Source organism: Coregonus lavaretus (assembly GCF_964263955.1).
Source record: "Coregonus lavaretus genome assembly, chromosome: 16".
NCBI classification, from domain to species: domain Eukaryota; kingdom Metazoa; phylum Chordata; class Actinopteri; order Salmoniformes; family Salmonidae; genus Coregonus; species Coregonus lavaretus.
The window spans coordinates 47,448,684-47,473,493 of NC_140003.1; the positions used below are offsets into that span (position 1 = coordinate 47,448,684).

The 24,810-nt window shown below is 44.8% G+C and overlaps 1 protein-coding gene across 1 annotated transcript in view; it reads left to right on the forward strand.

The window, feature by feature from the left end:
- The window catches only part of LOC311143675 (integrin alpha-V-like), a 75,766-nt gene that overhangs the window by 5,477 nt on the left and 45,479 nt on the right, over positions 1–24,810 (forward strand). The window contains exons 3-12 of the mRNA XM_084179548.1: positions 1,345–1,436; positions 1,667–1,781; positions 1,987–2,048; positions 2,629–2,674; positions 6,629–6,751; positions 8,700–8,744; positions 16,965–17,008; positions 17,207–17,263; positions 20,692–20,744; positions 24,541–24,746. Of these exons, the coding sequence (XP_084035674.1) occupies positions 1,345–1,436; positions 1,667–1,781; positions 1,987–2,048; positions 2,629–2,674; positions 6,629–6,751; positions 8,700–8,744; positions 16,965–17,008; positions 17,207–17,263; positions 20,692–20,744; positions 24,541–24,746 (843 nt within the window). The remainder of the gene's footprint in view (positions 1–1,344; positions 1,437–1,666; positions 1,782–1,986; positions 2,049–2,628; positions 2,675–6,628; positions 6,752–8,699; positions 8,745–16,964; positions 17,009–17,206; positions 17,264–20,691; positions 20,745–24,540; positions 24,747–24,810) is intronic.

The window sequence follows — 24,810 nt, forward strand, 5'->3', positions numbered from 1 at the left end:
CTAGAATCACCACTCTCGACGGGTCTGACCTAGAGTATGTGGACAACTACAAATACCTAGGTGTCTGGTTAGACTGTAAACTCTCCTTCCAGACTCACATTAAGAATCTCCAATCCAAAGTTAAATCTAGAATCGGCTTCCTATTTCGCAACAAAGCCTCCTTCACTCATGCTGCCAAACATGCCCTCGTAAAACTGACTATCCTACCGAACCTTGACTTCGGCGATGTCATTTACAAAATAGCCTCCAACACTCTACTCAGCAAATTGGATGTAGTCTATCACAGTGCCATCCGTTTTGTCTCCAAAGCCCCATACACTACCCACCACTGTGACCTGTACGCTCTTGTTGGCTGGTCCTCACTACATGTTCGTCGTCAAACCCAATGGCTCCAGGCCATCTATAAATCACTGCTAGGCAAATCCCCGCCTTATCTTAGCTCATTGGTCACCATAGCAACACCCACCCGTAGTCTGCGCTCCAGCAGGTATATCTCACTGGTCATTCCCAAAGCCAACACCTCCTTTGGCCGCCATTCCTTCCAGTTCTCTGCTGCCAATGACTGGAACGAATTGCAAAAATCTCTGAAGCTGGAGACTCTTATCTCCCTCACTAACTTTAAGCATCAGTTGTCAGAGCACCTTACCGATCACTGCACATGTACACAGCCCATCTGAAATTAGCCCACCCAACTACCTCATCCCTATATTGTTATTTATTTTGCTCTTTTGCACCCCAGTATCTCTATTTGCACATAATCTCTTGCACATCTAGCATTCCAGTGTTAATACTAATTGTAATTATTTTGCACTATAGCCTATTTATTGCCTTACCTCCATAACTTGCTACATTTGCACACACTGTATATATATTTTCTGTTGTATTTTATGACCTTATGTTTTTTTTACCCCATATGTAACTCTGTGTTGTTGTTTTTATCGCACTGCTTTGCTTTATCTTGGCCAGGTCGCAGTTGTAAATGAGAACTTGTTCTCAACTGGCTTACCTGGTTAAATAAAGGTGAAATAAAAAATAAAATAAATAAAAAATCTCCAGGCTCTGATTAGGAGGAGGATGAAAGCTCATCGCTGCTGCTGCTGCCTTCGTTGATCAATGATCACAAATACCAAACATCTACCAGTCCATTTGTCTGTGGATATTCTGGGGTGTGTTCATTAGGCTGACCTGGACTGCTTGTTTTCATCACCGGTTGCAAAATGTTTTAAAACGTGTTCCCTATTGAAAATGACACAGTTGGAGGAGTAGAGTTCTTTAAAAGGGTGGGAAACCCCCTAAAGAGATGGTGTTTCTTCATTAAAACCACAATGAATTTCTCCCTCACAGATGATCGGAAGAATATGGAGGGGGTCCAGATGGAGTTCAAGTCCAACCAGTGGTTTGGAGCCACGGTACGGTCAAACGGTGAACACATCCTGGTGAGTGTCATGTGCTTATCTCAGAACGGTATTGGTCAAACGGTGAACATGCCCTTATCGGAACCAAATCTTGAGTGCGCTAGCTAGCAAATAGTCTGTCGCGAGAGATTACCCATATCCCAGTCCTAGAACTTTAGTCTGGATTCCAGGTTTTAAGAAATGGGGTATCTGTCTCTGCGATGTCTTGCTGTAGTTGACTGTACTCATGAGGTGTTGTGTGTCTCTCTCAGGCCTGTGCACCTCTCTACCAGTGGAGCACGTACAGCTTCTCAGAGCGAGAGCCTGTCGGAACGTGTTTCCTGAAGAAGGGAGGAGACGTGGTGGAGTACTCTCCCTGTCGATCTAGTAAGTGACTTGAAACTAGCCTGAGAATCTCTATTACATTTTAGTCCAGGATTAGGCCTTATTTGGGTCCAGGAAACTGGCCCTATATCTTTTTTTTTACTCTGCTGTTATATAAATAACAGTAGAATGGAGATAACTCCACCTGGTCTACCATTTGAGAGATTATTAAATCGTTCCGTATTTGTGTTTGTGTTACTCTGAACAGATGCTAACTCTCCAGAGGGACAAGGCTTCTGTCAAGCTGGATTCAGTATTGATTTTGTCAAGGTGTGTACTTTACTATGCAGTGTTCCATACAACAGTAGATCAATAAAAACATTATTATGAAGTATTATACCATGGCATTGTTGAATACTCATTTCTGATTGGCTTCAAGGGCATTCTAAAGCGTGTATTATTTCCCTATAACGCACGGTATATTTGCAGGGGTAGAATTCATTGGCTATAGTTCTTACATGTTCTATGTTTGAGCTGCTTTTGAAAGCAAAAGTCGAATTGGTAACATTATTGGCATGGTTGAATTCGATTTTCATAATAGCAAGCTAGGACTGATGGTTTGGTTAGCTAAACTAGCAAGTCTGTTTGTTTGGCTACCATGGCAACTACTGTCGCTATCTAGTAAACTCGCTAGCTACTTCAGTGGATGTTGAACACATTTCTACCAGCAAATGAACACATTTCTAGCTGTAAATGTGTTAAATTATAGCCATGGTACAAAAGGGATAATCAACTCGGCGCTCGATGAGTTCTCTAGAAAATATTGCAACATTCCACGCCCTTCATTCTTTTCCAGAGAACGAATAACAGATCTTTCTTTCTTTCTTTCTTTCTTTCTTTCCACCAACAGAATAACAGGGTGGTTGTTGGAGGCCCTGGTAGTTTCTATTGGCAAGGTAAGTGATGTGTAACTCATTCTATATATTTACTGAGCAGGTCTACTATTCCTGGGTATTATCAGACAGACACATTGTGCTCTGTTTGGCTCTCCCCTGAGATGAGGCATGCATTGATTGAGTGTATTTGTGGGAATGCTCTGATTGCCTATCTATAGCTGTTGTCAATGCAGTAATGTTCTGAATGTTCAGAGAATCTTGTTTCTCATGGTCTGAGAGTCTTTTAGGCAAACTTTTGACAAACTCCAAGCGGGCTGTCATGTGCCTTTTACTGAGGAATAGGCTTCCGTCTGGCCACTCTACCATAAAAGCCTGATTGGTGGAGTGCTGCAGAGATAGTTGTCCTTCTGGAAGGTTCTCCCATCTCCACAGAGGAACTCTAGAGATCTGTGACCATCGGGTTCTTGGTCTCCTCCCTGACCAAGGCCCTTCTACCCCGATTGCTCAGTTTGGCCGGGCGGCCAGCTCTAGGAAGAGTCTTGGTGGTTCCAAACTACTTCCATTTAAGAATGATGGAGGCCACTGTGTTCTTGGGGACCTTCAATGCTGCAGAAATGTTTTGGTACCCTTCCCCAGATCTGTGCCTCGACACAATCCTGTCTTGGAGCTCAACGGACAATTCCTTCGACCTCGTGGCTTGGTTTTTGCTCTGACATGCACTGTCAACTGTGGGACCTTTTATTTAGACAGGTGTGTGCCTTTCCAAATCAATTGAATTTACCACAGGTGGACTCCAATCAAGTTGTAGAAACATCTCAAGGATGATCAATGGAAACAGGATGCACCTGAGCTCAATTTCGAGTCTAATAGCAAATGGTCTGAATAGGTATTTCTGTTTTTTATTTTTAATACATTTGCAAACATTTCTAAAAACCTGTTTTTGCTTTGTCTTTATGGGGTATTGTGTATAGATTGATGGAGGGGGAAAAAAAGTGAATTGAATCCATTTCAGAATAAGGCTGTAACAACGTAACAAAATGTGGAAAAAGTAAAGGGGTCTGAATACTTTTCCGAATGCACTGTATCTGATGTGGTGGCAGGGTGCCATCTCAGTCGCTGTTGCGGTGGGTTTGCTGGGTGATTACCCATGAGATGGGGCTTCTCCATAGTCACAGCAGAGCTCTACAATGCTCCCTTGTTTCACTGCACCAACCCTCCCCGACAGAGCAGACCTGGGTGCACCAACACCAACCCTCCCCGACAGAGCAGACCTGGGTGCACCAACACCAACCCTCCCCGACAGAGCAGACCTGGGTTCCATTACTATTTGGACTCTTTCAAATACTTTGAGCATTTTTGCTTCAGACTGCCTGGGGTGCCAGATGGGTGGTATTTGCAATTTTGGGACTATTCTATTGGTTCAATTGTGCCAGGCAAGCTTAATCAAGTCCAGATAATTTATCTTCAATTTCAAATAGTATTTGAACCCAGGGCTGGCCCCAACCCCTTACAGTGTTATTGAGTAAACCAGGCCAATCCATGTTTTCCCCAGGCTAACATCCGTTTCAGTGAAGAGCAGTTTGTTTTCTGCTGACTATAGGGTGTTATTAGTTCATCGTGTTTCCTTTGGGTGTGCTGCTAGACGAATGAGCCAATGCAGCCCTTTTTAAAACGGACAAAGATGTTTTTAACGGGACGGCTCGTTGGCTGCCGCTGTGCTGGGGAGGCACTGTGTGAGTTGAATAGGGAGGGGGGGCCGCTGTGCTGGGGAGGCACTGTGTGAGTTGAATAGGGAGGGGGGGCCGCTGTGCTGGGGAGGCACTGTGTGAGTTGAATAGGGAGGGGGGGCCGCTGTGCTGGGGAGGCACTGTGTGAGTTGAATAGGGAGGGGGGGACCGCTGTGCTGGGGAGGCACTGTGTGAGTTGAATAGGGAGGGGGGGCCGCTGTGCTGGGTGGGCACTGTGTGAGTTGAATAGGGAGGGGGGGCCGCTGTGCTGGGGAGGCACTGTGTGAGTTGAATAGGGAGGGGGGGCCGCTGTGCTGGGTGGGCACTGTGTGAGTTGAATAGGGAGGGGGGATCGCTGTGCTGGGGAGGCACTGTGTGAGTTGAATAGGGAGGGGGAACATTTGTATGGGTGCTGTGCTGTCAACCTTTGTATGGGTGCTGTGCTGTCAACCTTTGTATGGGTTCTGTGCTGTCAACATTTGTATGGGTGCTGTGCTGTCAACATTTGTATAGGTGCTGTGCTGTCAACATTTGTATAGGTGCTGTGCTGTCAACATTTGTATAGGTGCTGGGCTGTCAACATTTGTATGGGTTCTGGGCTGTCAACATTTGTATAGGTGCTGGGCTGTCAACATTTGTATGGATTCTGTGCCAGCCTGGTCTTGTCTGTGCACAATATATACTAGCTGCTGTATGGTTACCATAGACTGGGGCTTTAGCTGCTGTACGGTTACCACAGACTGGGGCTTTAGCTGCTGTATGGTTACCACAGACTGGGGCTTTAGCTGCTGTATGGTTACCACAGACTGGGGCTTTAGCTGCTGTATGGTTACCACAGACTGGGGCTTTAGCTGCTGTATGGTTACCACAGACTGGGGCTTTAGCTGCTGTATGGTTACCACAGACTGGGGCTTTAGCTGCTGTACGGTTACCACAGACTGGGGCTTTAGCTGCTGTACGGTTACCACAGACTGGGGCTTTAGCTGCTGTATGGTTACCACAGACTGGGGCTTTAGCTGCTGGACGGTTACCACAGACTGGGGCTTTAGCTGCTGTATGGTTACCACAGACTGGGGCTTTAGCTGCTGTATGGTTACCACAGACTGGGGCTTTAGCTGCTGTATGGTTACCACAGACTGGGGCTTTAGCTGCTGTATGGTTACCACAGACTGGGGCTTTAGCTGCTGTATGGTTACCACAGACTGGGGCTTTAGCTGCTGTATGGTTACCACAGACTGGGGCTTTAGCTGCTGTATGGTTACCACAGACTGGGGCTTTAGCTGCTGTATGGTTACCACAGACTGGGGCTTTAGCTGCTGTATGGTTACCACAGACTGGGGCTTTAGCTGCTGTACGGTTACCACAGACTGGGGCTTTAGCTGCTGTATGGTTACCACAGACTGGGGCTTTAGCTGCTGTATGGTTACCACAGACTGGGGCTTTAGCTGCTGTATGGTTACCACAGACTGGGGCTTTAGCTGCTGTATGGTTACCACAGACTGGGGCTTTAGCTGCTGTATGGTTACCACAGACTGGGGCTTTAGCTGCTGTACGGTTACCACAGACTGGGGCTTTAGCTGCTGTATGGTTACCACAGACTGGGGCTTTAGCTGCTGTATGGTTACCACAGACTGGGGCTTTAGCTGCTGTATGGTTACCACAGACTGGGGCTTTAGCTGCTGGACGGTTACCACAGACTGGGGCTTTAGCTGCTGTATGGTTACCACAGACTGGGGCTTTAGCTGCTGTATGGTTACCACAGACTGGGGCTTTTAGGAGGACAGCAATAGAATGATTATTGCAGACTCTTATACATAGAACTACACAGACATTGTTTCTACCACGGATGTACTGTATATTAGATTCTTACATACTGTGAACCTTGATGACTTTTTGTGAACAATATAAACAGGAGCGCTATTAGACTTCCTGGAATGTTCATTCAACCTCCCACCCCTCCCTAAACAACTGCTCCCTAACCCTCACCCTCCCACTCATGGCCTTGTTTTATTAGGAAGGTTGATATGAATGAGGCAGTCAATATGCTATTGTGGTCCTCTGTAGCTCAGCTGGTAGAGCACGGCGCTTGTAACGCCAAGGTAGTGGGTTCGATCCCCGGGACCACCCATACACAAAACAAATGTATGCATGCGTGACTGTAAGTCGCTTTGGATAAAAGCGTCTGCTAAATGGCTTATTATTATTATTATTATTATTATTATTATTATTATGATAACATATGTTTCTATATGTAACAACAATGTTCCGCTCTATGTTATTACCACAGGACAGCTGATCAGTGACGACATCTCTGAGATCATCACCAAGTTCAACAACCACTACTACACTCCTTACAGTAACCAGCTGACCACCAAGTCTGCCAGTGCTCAGTACGATGACAGCTATTTAGGTAAGTCCTATTGTTTGAGTCCCAAATGGCACCCTATTCCCTATATAGTGCACTGCTCTGGTCAGAAGTAGTGTAACAATATAGAGAGTAGAGTGCTGTTTGGGAACCATCCATTGTCTGGTTTAATGTGTTTGTTCACATGTTCTGAAGTGGTGTTTTAAAGGGGCAGTCTGCAGTTAAAACAATAACAAAGTGTACTCCCTGCCACTTTACGTCAAAAGCTGAGGGATGGGGGCTGGAGAAATGTAACCGCTCTCAAATGTATAGACAGATCTATGGACGCATGGACTGACCATCCATGATATCAACATTACAGTTTGAACCATGTTTTCAGGCTATACAGGATGACCATCCATGATAACAACATTACAGTTTGAACCATGTTTTCAGGCTATACAGGATGACCATCCGTGATAACAACATTACAGTTTGAACCATGTTTTCAGGCTATACAGGATGACCATCCATGATATCAACATTACAGTTTGAACCATGTTTTCAGGCTATACAGGATGACCATCCATGATAACAACATTACAGTTTGAACCATGTTTTCAGGCTATACAGGATGACCATCCATGATAACAACATTACAGTTTGAACCATGTTTTCAGGCTATACAGGATGACCATCCATGATAACAACATTACAGTTTGAACCATGTTTTCAGGCTATACAGGATGACCATCCATGATAACAACATTACAGTTTGAACCATGTTTTCAGGCTATACAGGATGACCATCCATGATAACAACATTACAGTTTGAACCATGTTTTCAGGCTATACAGGATGACCATCCATGATAACAACATTACAGTTTGAACCATGTTTTGAGGCTATACAGGATGACCATCCATGATATCAACATTACAGTTTGAACCATGTTTTCAGGCTATACAGGATGACCATCCATGATAACAACATTACAGTTTGAACCATGTTTTCAGGCTATACAGGATGACCATCCATGATAACAACATTACAGTTTGAACCATGTTTTCAGGCTATACAGGATGACCATCCATGATAACAACATTACAGTTTGAACCATGTTTTGAGGCTATACAGGATGACCATCCATGATATCAACATTACAGTTTGAACCATGTTTTCAGGCTATACAGGATGACCATCCATGATAACAACATTACAGTTTGAACCATGTTTTCAGGCTATACAGGATGACCATCCATGATAACAACATTACAGTTTGAACCATATTTTCAGGCTATACAGGATGACCATCCATGATAACAACATTACAGTTTGAACCATGTTTTCAGGCTATACAGGATGACCATCCATGATAACAACATTACAGTTTGAACCATGTTTTCAGGCTATACAGGATGACCATCCATGATAACAACATTACAGTTTGAACCATGTTTTGAGGCTATACAGGATGACCATCCATGATATCAACATTACAGTTTGAACCATGTTTTCAGGCTATACAGGATGACCATCCATGATAACAACATTACAGTTTGAACCATGTTTTCAGGCTATACAGGATGACCATCCATGATAACAACATTACAGTTTGAACCATGTTTTCAGGCTATACAGGATGACCATCCATGATAACAACATTACAGTTTGAACCATGTTTTCAGGCTATACAGGATGACCATCCATGATAACAACATTACAGTTTGAACCATGTTTTCAGGCTATACAGGATGACCATCCATGATATCAACATTACAGTTTGAACCATGTTTTCAGGCTATACAGGATGACCATCCATGATAACAACATTACAGTTTGAACCATGTTTTCAGGCTATAGGTTGTTATCAATAAGGTGCAGAGCGTTCGATTCGGCTGCTGGGGGGAAACAAGCTCCTCTCATTCGATTGACAACTAAAGGAACTTAACTCTGCTGGCATCTCATCTTTTAGTTTGTTAAACTCATTAAAATGTTTGTTCTTTACTTCCAGGATACTCTGTGACCGTCGGAGACTTCAATGAGGATGGGGAGGATGGTATGACTAGCCCTTATTGGTCCCATCCCTTATTGTCCTGTCACTATGGTCCCATCCCTTATTGTCCTGTCGCTATGGTCCCATCCCTTATTGTCCTGTCGCTATGGTCCCATCCCTTATTGTCCTGTCGCTATGGTCCCATCCCTTATTGTCCTGTCACTATGGTCCCATCCCTTATTGTCCTGTCGCTATGGTCCCATCCCTTATTGTCCTGTCACTATGGTCCCATCCCTTATTGTCCTGTCACTATGGTCCCATCCCTTATTGTCCTGTCACTATGGTCCCATCCCTTATTGTCCTGTCGCTATGGTCCCATCCCTTATTGTCCTGTCGCTATGGTCCCATCCCTTATTGTCCTGTCGCTATGGTCCCATCCCTTATTGTCCTGTCACTATGGTCCCATCCCTTATTGTCCTGTCACTATGGTCCCATCCCTTATTGTCCTGTCACTATGGTCCCATCCCTTATTGTCCTGTCACTATGGTCCCATCCCTTATTGTCCTGTCGCTATGGTCCCATCCCTTATTGTCCTGTCGCTATGGTCCCATCCCTTATTGTCCTGTCGCTATGGTCCCATCCCTTATTGTCCTGTCGCTATGGTCCCATCCCTTATTGTCCTGTCGCTATGGTCCCATCCCTTATTGTCCTGTCGCTATGGTCCCATCCCTTATTGTCCTGTCGCTATGGTCCCATCCCTTATTGTCCTGTCGCTATGGTCCCATCCCTTATTGTCCTGTTGCTATGGTCCCATCCCTTATTGTCCTGTCGCTATGGTCCCATCCCTTATTGTCCTGTCGCTATGGTCCCATCCCTTATTGTCCTGTCGCTATGGTCCCATCCCTTATTGTCCTCTCGCTATGGTCCCATCCCTTATTGTCCTCTCGCTATGGTCCCATCCCTTATTGTCCTGTCACTATGGTCCCATCCCTTATTGTCCCGTCACTATGGTCCCATCCCTTATTGTCCCGTCACTATGGTCCCATCCCTTATTGTCCTCTCGCTATGGTCCCATCCCTTATTGTCCTGTCACTATGGTCCCATCCCTTATTGTCCCGTCACTATGGTCCCATCCCTTATTGTCCCGTCACTATGGTCCCATCCCTTATTGTCCTGTCACTATGGTCCCATCCCTTATTGTCCTCTCGCTATGGTCCCATCCCTTATTGTCCCGTCACTATGGTCCCATCCCTTATTGTCCCGTCACTATGGTCCCATCCCTTATTGTCCTGTCGCTATGGTCCCATCCCTTATTGTCCTGTCACTATGGTCCCTTCCCTTATTGTCCTGTCACTATGGTCCCATCCCTTATTGGTCCCATCCCTTATTGTCCTGTCGCTATGGTCCCATCCCTTACTGTCCTGTCGCTATGGTCCCATCCCTTATTGTCCTGTCACTATGGTCCCATCCCTTATTGTCCTGTCGCTATGGTCCCATCCCTTATTGTCCTGTCACTATGGTCCCATCCCTTATTGTCCTGTCGCTATGGTTCCTTCCCTTATTGTCCTGTCACTATGGTCCCATCCCTTATTGGTCCCATCCCTTATTGTCCTGTCACTATGGTCCCATCCCTTATTGTCGCTATGGTCCCATCCCTTATTGTCCTGTCACTATGGTCCCATCCCTTATTGTCCTGTCGCTATGGTCCCATCCCTTATTCTCCTGTCGCTATGGTCTCATCCCTTATTGTCCTCTCGCTATGGTCCCATCCCTTATTGTCCTGTCACTATGGTCCCATCCCTTATTGTCCTGTCGCTATGGTCCCATCCCTTATTGTCCTGTCGCTATGGTCCCATCCCTTATTGTCCTGTCACTATGGTCCCATCCCTTATTGTCCTGTCGCTATGGTCCCATCCCTTATTGTCCTGTCACTATGGTCCCATCCCTTATTGTCCTGTCGCTATGGTCCCATCCCTTATTGTCCTGTCGCTATGGTCCCATCCCTTATTGTCCTGTCACTATGGTCCCATCCCTTATTGTCCTATCGCTATGGTCCCATCCACAGATATCTCTTCCATCATTCCTTCTTCTGTTTTAATTTTAATATTAATACAATTATTAATAATAATTATTATTTATTACATTTCTATAGCGCTTTTCATAACATTTTCAAAGCGCTTCAAAAGAAAAAAACAAAACAAGCAATACGTCATCATGAGTAGCCTAGCAATAGTTGGCTAGGTCAACCAATACGTCATCATGAGTAGCCTAGCAATAGTTGGCTAGGTCAACCAAATACGTCATCATGAGTAGCCTAGCTATAGTTGGCTAGGTCAACAAATAGAGGCCAAGTCTTTGAGTGCATGCATCCTCCAAAGATGGAGAGGGACAGTTCATGGCTTGTTCAGAGGAAGGTTGGTCAGGGAGATGGTTGATGAAGATGGATTCTGGTGACGAGGGAACCAGCCTGAGACGTGTTACTACTGGACTTCTCCTTCACAATGTATGGCATCCATGATGCCTTCGCAGCTCTGTGCATCAGAGAGCTCACCACACACAGTTCAGAGTAGCAGCCAGTCGTCCTCGCTACGAGCCCTCTGCCTCAACACTGCATTCCTCTACTGCGTCTCCCATTCCTCTCAGGCGTCAGATGACTCTTCAGTTGGTGTTTTCAAAAGATCAGGAACCACCAGCCAGGTGAATCAAAAAAAGCTGGTACCGTGTCCAGCTGCATCAATCGAACAGAACCAATTAGCCAGCTAGCTAGCTTGCTAGCCAAGCCAAAAAGAGTTGACCTGCCAGTCCGTCTGAAAATCTGTGGGTCAAAACCAATAGTATCACAAACAAAGCAGCTGATAAAAAAAACACCAAAAGTAGGTAGACCTGCTCGTTGAACATCTCATTCCAAAATCATGGGCATTAATATGGAGTTGGTCCCCCCCCTTTGCTGCTATAACAGCCTCCACTCTTCTGGGAAGGCTTTCCACTAGATGTTGGAACTTTGCTGCGGGGACTTGCTTCCATTCAGCCAGGAGAGCATTAATGAGGTCAGGCACTGATGTTGGCCGATTTAGGCCTGGCTCGCAGTCAGCGTTCCAATTCATCCCAAAGGTGTTTTATTTCAACATGAATATGCATTCAAAACACCAGGCTTTTGAGCGGTTATTCAAATGACCGTATGCTATTCACTGCAGTTTACAACCTAGACCTAGAGTTTTCACTTGAAAACAATAATAACATTGTTCATTACATTGTGGATACATTTCTTGTCCTTTAAAAAAAAAAAAAACCCTGAGACAATAGGCTAGCGTCTCGAGCTGTGTACCCGGGGACTAGGACGGAGCCCACTCACGGCAGCCTCGGGAGAACTCACAGTGTAGCTACCTGCTGTTTTGATTTCGTTATCTGATCAACTTTTTTTTATTTTTCTTTCCCTGTGTAAATTGACTGGATATATTCTGACTGCATTATTATGCCTAACATTGAGCTTTATGAATTATGGGCTAATATGCATATGCTTCAAACTTAAGCTATAGGCTACATGTCTGTCTTCATAGTTCTGTCGTGCAATTATGCACCTGACCTCCACTGCCACGGCTATATGCATGCCTCTTAAAATCTCTCATGGAGTCCCGGGAAAAGACAGATTACAAAAGCTTTTTGACTGATTTTCTTTGGCCTACTAATAGCCTATTGGTGGAGAGATGCTCTTGCTTTGCTAACTGTAAAATGGGCTACAGCATTAAGAACGGGCGGGGAGTTGGAAAAAGAGAATCCCATATCTTCCTATTGTAGGCCTATCTTAACACCGATAGGCTACATCCTGACAACATCCAGCCTATGAGTGTCCTGCTGTCTAATGTACCTTTCTGGACCTTCTGAACTGTGTAGAATAGACCCAAACTGATCCAAATGGTTGCGTAATCAGGCCTAGACTGTAGGCCTCTGCAGTTATTTCTGCGTGAAACAAAACCCGGACGTTTTGAGCGGTTATTCAAATTAGCCCACATCCACTGCAGTTTACAGCTTATGGACAAAATATTTTGTACTCGCTCGATAACAATAATACATTCTTCATTGCACTGTGTTGCAGCCCAGGCAGTGGCGACGCGTCACATTGCACTGTGTTGCAGCCCAGGCAGTGGCGATGCGTCACATTGCACTGTGTTGCAGCCCAGGCAGTGGCGACGCGTCACATTGCACTGTGTTGCAGCCCAGGCAGTGGCGACGCGTCACATTGCACTGTGTTGCAGCCCAGGCAGTGGCGACGCGTCACGTGGGGCAATTCTGTTATTTGATGTCACAACAATATATCATATCAGTTAACAAACTATTTTATTTAAAAAATGATTGGTCTAATAAAGCATCTTTCCCATTGCATTGTTGCTTTGGTAAATTTTTAATTGAGTAAGTCCGTTCCTAAATGCAGCTGTTTCAGCCTCCCTGGGTGCTTTCTGTGGTGGAGGGGCAAACAGAGAAAGCACAGAGCGAAGGCGTCATTGATCTTCTCTGGACGCACGTGAGTGGCTCATGGTGCTGTCGCTCACGGGTACACTGCGTCACCGCAGCACCTTGCTGAGAGAGCTAGCCAGCAAAAGCCCCTATTCCGTGCTCTATTGATTTACAGTAGAAGAAGTGCCTGCCCAAGAAGGCTCATTGTCATTGGCCACGGGTAAATCAACGTCTTATGCCTAGTAACTTTGATTGGACTGATGTGTCAACTTCATAGCTGGCTACTTTTTTTTTTTTTTACCACGCACAGTTACCACGTATTCAAGCTAGGTAGCTTAGCTAGATCTCCTAGCATATATTTGTCAAACTTAGCATTATGAAGGAAATGTAGAGAGAGAACAACGTCTCGGTGGTCATTAGCCCACCTATAAACTTTAAAATATGTCCATCCATTAAAAATAAAGCAAGCTGGAAAAGAAGATTCAAGTCGAGTGGTTGGTGGTGGACCATGGAGCAGTGGCTAACATCTGTTTTAGAGGTAGGCTAGCTATAATATCCTGTAGGCTACAAGTCTTATTGTTGATGTTTGATGACTGTAATACCCATGGAACCACATGTAGAAGAAGGGTTAGTTATAAATATCTTTGATGGAACTGTAACTGATGAAACGAGGGAATAGCATTATAAACGTTGCATATTTTGAACGCTGCCCCTTTTGATACAGGCAGACGCACGCGCGTTGCAATATTGCAGTCCGATTTAATAGCTAGCTAGTTCACTCTATAAAACTATGTTTCAGCTACCGTGGTCTTCCATGCAATTAGAGTTAAAGATATGGTAAGTAGCCAGTAACTGATCATAACCCAAATGTTATAATGTTTGTGGTGTGTGGCTCAAAACTCATTTCTGGGATTGGTTATTAGTGCATTCAATGTGAAGCCAGTGTAGTGTACTGGTTTCAATGCATATTGAGCTTTGTTGATTGAGTTTGCCCCAACAATAGTTAAAATCGCCACTTAGCCCAGGTATAATAATTTGAGTGCCCAAGAACAGTTTACATTTACATTTTTAGTCATTTAGCAGACGCTCTTATCCAGAGCGATTTACAGTTACATTTTTTTAGGCCAGGCAAGCCTCTCCACAACAGGCTATAGGCCAGACAAGCCTCTCCACAGCAGGCTATAGTCCCCCGTGGGAATTGAACCCACAACCCTGGCGTTGCAAGTGCCATGCTCTACCAACTGAGCCACACGGGACATGTGTTACCATCTTAAAAGGCAGCGTGCAATAGGATGCATTGATCAGTTGATTGAGGTGTAGCTCAGTTGGTAGAGCATGGCGGGTTGTGGGTTCAATTCCCACGGGGGACCAGTATGAGAAAAAAAAAATTATGCACTCACTAACTGTAAGTCGCTCTGGATAAGAGCGTCTGCTAAATGACTATAATGTATAATGTAAACGATCAACTTTCCTCTAGTGTGGATGCCAACAAACGTTTCATAGTTATGTAGCCTATAGTTGATCATTATAGTTATCGTTATAGGCTTGGTGGATGGCCCTGAACTCTGACACAACACGTTATTATCACAACAGGCGTAGCTCACGTTAGCAACCTTGAACAAAATACATAACATTACACTTCTACTTGTTTACTTGACTTTTATACTCTATAAATGGACTCTGGCAAGTTTGCCACCCGCGCTGCAGTAGGGAAGTAAAGCGGAAGTCGAATCCATCACTTCCGTAGTTTTTCTGTGCCCATAGCGACGTCTGAAAATGAGCTGGATAGAACAGTTAAATCGTAATAACATTCTATATAGAACAGCTCAATCGTGATCTCATTCTAACATTCTGTATAGAACAGCTCAATCGTGATCTCATTCTAACATTCTGTATAGAACAGCTCAATCGTGATCTCATTCTAACATTCTATATAGAACAGCTCAATCGTGATCTCATTCTAACATTCTGTATAGAACAGTTCAATCTAGATCTCATTTTAACATTCTGTATACATTGAGCAAAAATGCTGAAATGTCCTCTCACTGTCAACTGCGTTTATTTTCAGCAAACCTAACGTGTAAATATTTGTATGAACATAACAAGATTCAACAACTGAGACATAAACTGAACAATTTCCAAAGACATGTGACTATCAGAAATGGAATAATGTGTCCCTGAACAAAGGGGGGGTCCAAATCAAAAGTAACAGTCAGTATCTGGTGTGGCCACCAGCTGCATTAAGTACTGCAGTGCATCTCCTCCTCATGGACTGCACCAGATTTGCCAGTTCTTGCTGTGAGATGTTACCTCACTCTTCCACCAAGGCACCTGCAAGTTCCCGGACATTTCTGGCGGGAATGGCCCTAGCCCTCACCCTCTGATCCAACAGGTCCCAGACGTGCTCAATGGGATTGAGATCCGGACTCTTTGCTGGCCATGGCAGAACACTGACATTCATGTCTTGCAGGAAATCACGCACAGAACGAGCAGTATGGCTGGTGGCATTGTCATGCTGGAGGGTCATGTCAGGATGAGCCTGCAGGAAGGGTACCACATGAGGGAGGAGGATGTCTTCCCTGTAACGCACAGCGTTGAGATTGCCTGCAATGACAACAAGCTCAGTCCAATGATGCTGTTACACACCGCCCCAGACCATGACGGACCCTCCACCTCCAAATCGATCCCGCTCCAGAGTACAGGCCTCGGTGTAACGCTCAGTTACGATGAACGCGAATCCGACCATCACCCCTGGTGAGACAAAACCGCGACTCGTCAGTGAAGAGCACTTTTTGCCAGTCCTGTCTGGTCCAGCGACGGTGGGTTTGTGCCCATAGGCGACGTTGTTGCCGGTGATGTCTGGTGAGGACCTGCCTTACAACAGGCCTACAAGCCCTCAGTCCAGCCTCTCTCAGCCTATTGCGGACAGTCTGAGCACTGATGGAGGGATTGTGCGTTCCTGGTGTAACTCGGGCAGTTGTTGTTGCCATCCTGTACCTGTCCCGCAGGTGTAATGTTCGGATGTACCGATCCTGTGGTCTGCCACTGCGAGGACAATCAGCTGTCTGTCCTGTCTCCCTGTAGCGCTGTCTTAGGCATCTCACAGTACGGGCATTGCAATTAATTGCCCTGGCCACATCTGCAGACCTTATGCCTCCTTGCAGCCTGCCTAAGGCACATTCACGCAGATGAGCAGGGACCCTGGGCATCTTTCTTTTGGTGTTTTTCAGAGTCAGTAGAAAGGGTTCTTTAGTGTCCTAAGTTTTCATAACTGTGACCTTAATTGCCTACCGTCTGTAAGCTGTTAGTGTCTTAACGACCGTTCCACAGGTGCATGTTCATTAATTGTTTATGGTTAATTGAACAAGCATGGGAAACAGTGTTTAAACCCTTTACAATGAAGATCTGTGAAGTTATTTGGATTTTTACGAATTATCTTTGAAAGACAGGGTCCTGAAAAAGGGGCGTTTCTTTTTTTGCTGAGTTTAGAACAGTTCAATTGTGATCTCATTCTTACATTTTATATATAGAACAGCTTAATGGTGGTCTCATTCTAACATTCTATATAGAACAGCTTAATGGTGGTTTCATTCTAACATTCTATATAGAACAGTTCAATGGTGATCTCATTCTAACATTCTATATAAAACAGCTTAATGGTGGTCTCATTCTAACATTCTATATAGAACAGCTTAATGGTGATCTCATTCTAACATTCTATATAGAACAGCTTAATGGTGGTCTCATTCTAACATTCTATATAGAACAGTTCAATGGTGATCTCATTCTAACACTGTAAGTGATTGCTGTTATTTCTGTTCTGTTGTACAGATTACATTACTGGGGTACCCAGGGGAGACAAAGCTCTGGGCTATGTAAGTATTATGAGCTTATAGATACAAGCACTGTATAACTATTTTGACCTTCATTAATCCTGTACTATGTTGTATGTGTCACTATCTTGGCTAAAGCACACAAGGACTGGATGACTGGGCTAACTATTACTATGATGGAGAGTGTAAATCTTGGTAGAAAATCTAACTCAGTCAGTTTAATGGAGTCTTGCCATGCAGGTGAACATCTTCAATGGGAGGAACATGGAGTCAATGCTGAACTTCACAGGAACGCAGGTAAGCTATGGCAGTGGTTTTACTCTGTGTCAAAGTGTCAAACATTTCTCTACATTCCCCTGCAGGGCACAACGCTCTGTCCAACCAGGTTCCGCCATATTAGCCACGCACGTCATAAGGGATGCTGGTCTCTTCTCACAGCCGCTGTACGAGTCTGGAGAGAGACCTGAAGAGATGCCTTGTCGTATCCCGCCCACAGTGGACCACTGCTTCATGTCCCTCTGTGGTCAACAGTGTCATCCTGGTATTTGTTATTGAGCCTGAGTTCACATCTGGAAGCCATTTACAGCACTGGAAGACATTCACAGCACTGGAAGACATTCACAGCACTGGAAGACATTCACAGCACTGGAAGCAGAAAGATGTCAAAGCAGAGGAGGGAGAGTAGAAAGAGGGGAAGAGAGAGAATAGGAGGACACTTGCTACAGCATGTTAACCTCAAGATGTGGAGATCTACACCGCTGAGATCTCTCACTGGCTACAGCATGTTAACCTCAAGATGTGGAGATCTACACCGCTGAGATCTCTCACTGGCTACAGCATGTTAACCTCAAGATGTGGAGACCTACACCGCTGAGATCTCTCACTGGCTACAGCATGTTAACCTCAAGATGTGGAGATCTACACCGCTGAGCTCTCTCACTGGCTACAGCATGTTAACCTCAAGATGTGGAGATCTACACCGCTGAGATCTCTCACTGGCTACAGCATGTTAACCTCAAGATGTGGAGATCTACACCGCTGAGATCTCTCACTGGCTACAGCATGTTAACCTCAAGATGTGGAGATCTACACCGCTGAGATCTCTCACTGGCTACAGCATGTTAACCTCAAGATGTGGAGATCTACACCGCTGAGATCTCTCACTGGCTACAGCATGTTAACCTCAAGATGTGGAGATCTACACCGCTGAGATCTCTCACTGGCTACAGCATGTTAACCTCAAGATGTGGAGATCTACACCGCTGAGATCTCTCACTGGCTACAGCATGTTAACCTCAAGATGTGGAGATCTACACCGCTGAGATCTCTCACTGGCTACAGCATGTTAACCTCAAGATGTGGAGATCTACACCGCTGAGATCTCTCACTGGCTACAGCATGTTAACCTCAAGATGTGGAGATCTACACCGCTGAAATCTCTCACTGGCTACAGCATGTTAACCTCAAGATGTGGTGATCTACACCGCTGAGATCTCTCACTGGCTACAGCATGTTAACCTCAAGATGTGGTGATCTACACCGCTGAGATCTCTCACTGGCTACAGCATGTTAACCTCAAGATGTGGTGATCTACACCGCTGAGATCTCTCACTGGCTACAGCATGTTAACCTCAAGATGTGGAGATCTACACCGCTGAGATCTCTCACTGGCTACAGCATGTTAACCTCAAGATGTGGAGATCTACACCGCTGAGATCTCTCACTGGCTACAGCATGTTAACCTCAAGATGTGGAGATCTACACCGCTGAAATCTCTCACTGGCTACAGCATGTTAACCTCAAGATGTGGTGATCTACACCGCTGAGATCTCTCACTGGCTACAGCATGTTAACCTCAAGATGTGGTGATCTACACCGCTGAGATCTCTCACTGGCTACAGCATGTTAACCTCAAGATGTGGTGATCTACACCGCTGAGATCTCTCACTGGCTACAGCATGTTAACCTCAAGATGTGGAGATCTACACCGCTGAGATCTCTCACTGGCTACAGCATGTTAACCTCAAGATGTGGAGATCTACACCGCTGAGATCTCTCACTGGCTACAGCATGTCGGTTCAACAGAAGGGATTTTGTGTTTAATATTTCTGTTCTCTTTGACACTCCGGTTCAATGCCATAGCAAAAACAAGAAAACATCTTCCCACTATTCCCAATAGTGTGTTTTTGGGATGTTTTTAGCATTAGGACGGATGCCTGGGATTTTACAGAGAACAATCCTTGAGAGAAACAGATCAGAGAGTAATCTGACCATGGACTGTCATGTTGACCTTTACAAATGACTGACCTACAGCTGGCACTTTTTACACAGCAGAAAAGTCATTTTTGTACGCTAATTTATTAACCAGAGCTGATAAAGCGCGAGTTGAAGGAGAGAGGTTCCGCTCTAGCAGGCGAGGGAGGGGCTGTGCAGGGAGGGAGAGACGAGAGACAGCAACCAACCAAGCCGACTCGCGCTATAGTAGACTAATAGCTGCCATAGCTAGGTGATTTATCATCCAATATGATTACATAGTACTTGTCTTGACTGCATCAAAACAGGAGAAGCTCAGCTAACATTAACTAGCTAGGCTAATTGAGGCTGCAGTGCATGTGCTTTCTCATCCTACAGTTACAAACATCAACTCCATTCAGAATATAAAGTAGCAGCCTACCTGTTGGCTCTTGGTCGTTGTAGCCTGTCCTTCTCCTTTAACTTTTTAATTCCGTCATTTTAATTCCATCCTCCATTGATCATATATCTCCTAACTTTTGCCACACACGGAGCGAGGCTCTATGACTGTAGCGTATTGCCGCTTTGATGACTTATGATTGGCCAACAACATGTTGCACGCGCCACGCTCCACTCTGGTGTAAAGGAAGAGCAGCAGCATCAATGATGAAACGTCTCTCTCTCTCTCTCTCTACGGCAGCTGTCGCGTTCGGATCTGTACACATACCCGAGACCCATGACAATCATATCAGATAGGACCCAGACCCGTAACATTATTTAGAATTCTGGATCCGAACCCTCTCGAGTACAGGTAGATCCGTGAAGACCTCTAAGTCACAGTGTTGAGTCTATTCAGGACCACGTCCCCCATCCTCTCACACACACACACACACACACACACACACACACACACACACACACACACACACACACACACACACACACACACACACACACACACACACAAACGTGAACAGCCTATACATCTCCAGACTCTTCTCCTCTGATCTCCCTGTAAACCATGAACCAGTGTGCGTGTTACATGCGTGTGTGTGTGTGTGTGTGTGTGTGTGTGCTGACGATAGAAATGCTGACATAATTGATATGCTTTTGTTTTGAGGGTTCCTCCTGGAATCTGTTCTACCCACACACACACAGACACACAGAGACACAGAGGCACAGACACACACACACACACACACACACACACACACACACACACACACACACACACACACACACACAGACAGTGAAGAATAAGCAGATCTCAGATATAGCTACTCTCTGTGCTACTTTGTAGCCAGTTCTGTTTTTAGATGCACTCATTGAAGACTCACTGTTCTATACATGATGTAAACTAGGAGGAGTCTGTCCCTGTATGGGGCTGTAGTCATCCACATTTAGATCTCTAATGGAGGACTAGTGAGTAGGGCGACATGACCTCTGGAAGATCCAAGGACTCATTGCATTTCTCTCTGCCTGTTTTTCCTCAGATGGCTGCCTACTTCGGCCATTCTGTGGCAGCCACCGACCTCAATAACGACGGGTAAGTGATGATGTTGAATGCTGATTGGACAAGCAGCTCCAAGCCGTGCTGTATTGTCCGTCACAGCCTGCTAACAGTTCCATCTGAAAATGATCACTGCGCCGCCATGTCTGAATCATCTCTTGTATTTATCCCAATATATTATTTCCCCTTGCTTCCAGTCTAGCATTTTGTTTGGTACGGGGGGGGGGTTGTTAACATAATCCTCGCTGTCTGCCTGTCCAACCTCGGAAACAATGTTTCACTTTTAAATGTTGATCTCTGTACCATAGAGAGTGAAAGGTGCCCAGAAGAGAGGATAACTTTTTCTGAGCCAGTCGAAATCCCACATCAACGTCATTGTCGTGTACATATCCAAGTAAAAGCCAATAGAAGAAAAGAAAAAAATCACTAACAAACTCAAATGCAGCTAGTGTACATGTCGTTCCAGGTTTAATGTTTGACGTGACGGAGTTAGCTGAAGTTGGCTAGCTAGCTTGCAAGTGGCGAGCGTTATCCAGCCTGCATAGCAACCATTTTATTTTGTTTAGAACGGACAAGTCCTTTTTGCATAGCAACTATGCAAAAAGATTTAACGGCTGGGTCGTGTCTGTAGCAACCAGCATGACCAAAATAACTAACAACCACATTTTTGTCCGGACTATATCTTCTTGTGGAATAATTAAATTGTATGAATTGACCAAAATAACGTTTTAATGAAAATATGGACAGTTTTATCAAAGCTATAAGGCACGCGAGGCAGTGCTGTATTTTTAGTACATTTTAGTCATTTTAGCAGACGCTCTTATCCAGAGCGACTTACATGAGAAATTAGGGTTAAGTGCCTTGCTCAAGGGCACATCGACAGATTTTTCACCTAGGCGGCTCGGGGATTAGAACCAGCGACCTTTCGGTCCCTGGCACAACGCTCTTAACCACTAAGCTACCTGCCGCCCCCTGTATCATGAATACAGTCACGGGTAAATGGGTTGACTGGGCCTCCACTAACACATCGGGCCGAGCAACACCATTTACCTGTGACTGTATTCATGAAACAGCGCTGCCTCGCGTGCCTTATTGCTTAAATAACTGACTGCCATATCCCTCGACTCTAGATGCATCCCCAATGGAACCCACTCCCCTATTTAGCCCTATGGAAGGCCCTGGTCAAACGTAGTTTACTATTTAGGGGAATGGGGTGCCCTTTGGGACGTGGGAGCTATCTCAATAGGCAATGACCACCTTTACAGTCTATCAGGGTTGTATTCATTAGGGCACTTCTAAGGTACCTTTTATCTCAGAGAAATGTCCATCTCTGCCTGAGCCTTCTAAAGTACATACAGTTGGAGTCGGAAGTTTACATACACTGAAGTTGGAGTCATTAAAACTGGTTTTTCAACCACTCCACATATTTCTTGTTAACAAACTATAGTTTGGCAAATCGGTTAGGACATCTACTTTGTGCATGACACAAGTAATTTTTCCAACAATTGTTTACAGACAGATTATTTCACTTATAATTCACTGTATCACAATTCCAGTGGGTCAGAAATTTACATACACTAAGTTGACTGTGCATTTAAACAGCTTGGAAAATTCCAGAAAATAATGTAATGGCTTTAGAAGCTTCTGATAGGCTAATTGACATAATTTGAGTCAATTGGAGGTGTACCTGTGGATGTATTTCAAGGCCTACCTTCAAACTCAGTGCCTCTTTGCTTGACATCATGGGAAAATCAAAAGAAATCAGCCAAGACCTCAGAAAAGAAATGGTAGACCTCCACAAGTCTGGTTCATCCTTGGGAGCAATTTCCAAACGCCTGAAGGTACCACGTTCATCTGTACAAACAATAGTACGCAAGTATAAACACCATGGGACTATGCAGCCGTCATACCGCTCAGGAAGGAGAAGCGTTCTGTCTCCTAGAGATGAACGTACTTTGGTGCGAAAAGTGCAAATCAATCCCAGAACAACAGCAAAGGACCTTGTGAAGATGCTGGAGGAAACAGGTACAAAAGTATCTATATCCACAGTAAAACGAGTCCTATATCGACATAACCTGAAAGGCCGCTCAGCAAGGAAGAAGCCACGGCTCCAAAACCGCCATTAAAAAGCCAGTCTACGGTTTGCAACTGCACATGGGGACAAAGATCGTACTTTTTGGAGAAATGTCCTCTAGTCTGATGAAACAAAAATAGAACTGTTTGGCCATAATGACCATTGTTATGTTTGGAGGAAAAAGGGGATGCTTGCAAGCCGAAGAACACCATCCCAACCTTGAAGCACGGGGATGGCAGCATCATGCTGTGGGGGTGCTTTGCTGCAGGAGGGACTGGTGCACTTCACAAAATAGATGGCATCATGAGGAAGGAAAATTATGTGGATATATTGAAGCAATATCTCAAGACATCAGTCAGGAAGTTAAAGCTTGGTCGCAAATGGGTCTTCCAAATGGACAATGACCCCAAGCATACTTCCAAAGTTGTGGCAAAATGGCTTAAGGACAACAAAGTCAAGGTATTGGAGTGGCCATCACAAAGCCCTGACCTCAATCCTATAGAAAATGTGTGGGCAGAACTGAAAAAGCGTGTGCGAGCAAGGAGGCCTACAAACCTGACTCAGTTACACCAGCTCTGTCAGGTGGAATGAGCCAAAATTCACCCAACTTATTGTGGGAAGCTTGTGGAAGACTACCCAAAACGTTTGACCCAAGTTATAAAGGCAATGCTACCAAATACTAATTGAGTGTATGTAAACTTCTGACCCACTGGGAATGTGATGAAAGAAATAAAACCTGAAATAAATCATTCTCTCTACTATTATTCTGACATTTCACATTCTTAAAATAAAGTGGTGATCCTTACTGACCTAAGACAGGGAGTTTTTACTAGGATTAAATGTCAGGAATTGTGAAAAACTGTATGTAAACTTCCGACTTCAACTGTATCGCTGTGTTATTTTTAGTGCTACAAAATACCATGAATTAGTAGTCCACGTCTTTTTACCATTAATTAGTAGTCCACGTCTTTTTACCATGAATTAGTAGTCCACGTCTTTTTACCATGAATTAGTAGTCCACGTCTTTTTACCATTAATTAGTAGTCCACGTCTTTTTACCATTAATTAGTAGTCCACGTCTTTTTACCATGAATTAGTAGTCCACGTCTTTTTACCATGAATTAGTAGTCCACGTCTTTTTACCATGAATTAGTAGTCCACGTCTTTTTACCATGAATTAGTAGTCCACGTCTTTTTACCATGAATTAGTAGTCCACGTCTTTTTACCATGAATTAGTAGTCCACGTCTTTTTACCATTAATTAGTAGTCCACGTCTTTTTACCATTAATTAGTAGTCCACGTCTTTCCACTATTGTATGTTTGTCTTCTGTAGTATAAACCCTAATGGTGTCTCTCCTCAGGCTGGTGGATCTGTAGTATAAACCCTAATGGTGTCTCTCCTCAGGCTGGTGGATCTGTAGTATAAACCCTAATGGTGTCTCTCCTCAGGCTGGTGGATCTGTAGTATAAACCCTAATGGTGTCTCTCCTCAGGCTGGTGGATCTGTAGTATAAACCCTAATGGTGTCTCTCCTCAGGCTGGTGGATCTGTAGTATAAACCCTAATGGTGTCTCTCCTCAGGCTGGTGGATCTGTAGTATAAACCCTAATGGTGTCTCTCCTCAGGCTGGTGGATCTGTAGTATAAACCCTAATGGTGTCTCTCCTCAGGCTGGTGGATCTGTAGTATAAACCCTAATGGTGTCTCTCCTCAGGCTGGTGGATCTGTAGTATAAACCCTAATGGTGTCTCTCCTCAGGCTAGTGGATCTGTTTGTGGGGGCCCCTCTGTTCATGGAGCGTGGCAGTGATGGGAAGCTGCGGGAGGTGGGCCAGGTGTCTGTGTTCCTGGGGAAGGGAGGGTTCTCCTTCCACACCCCCGTCACACTGAGTGGGACAGAGATCTACTCACGCTTCGGCAGTTCTATAGCCACACTGGAAGACCTGGATATGGACGGCTTCAATGGTACGTATGAGGCCTTAACGGTATGTATGAGGTCCTAATGGTATGAGGCCTTAACGGTACGTAT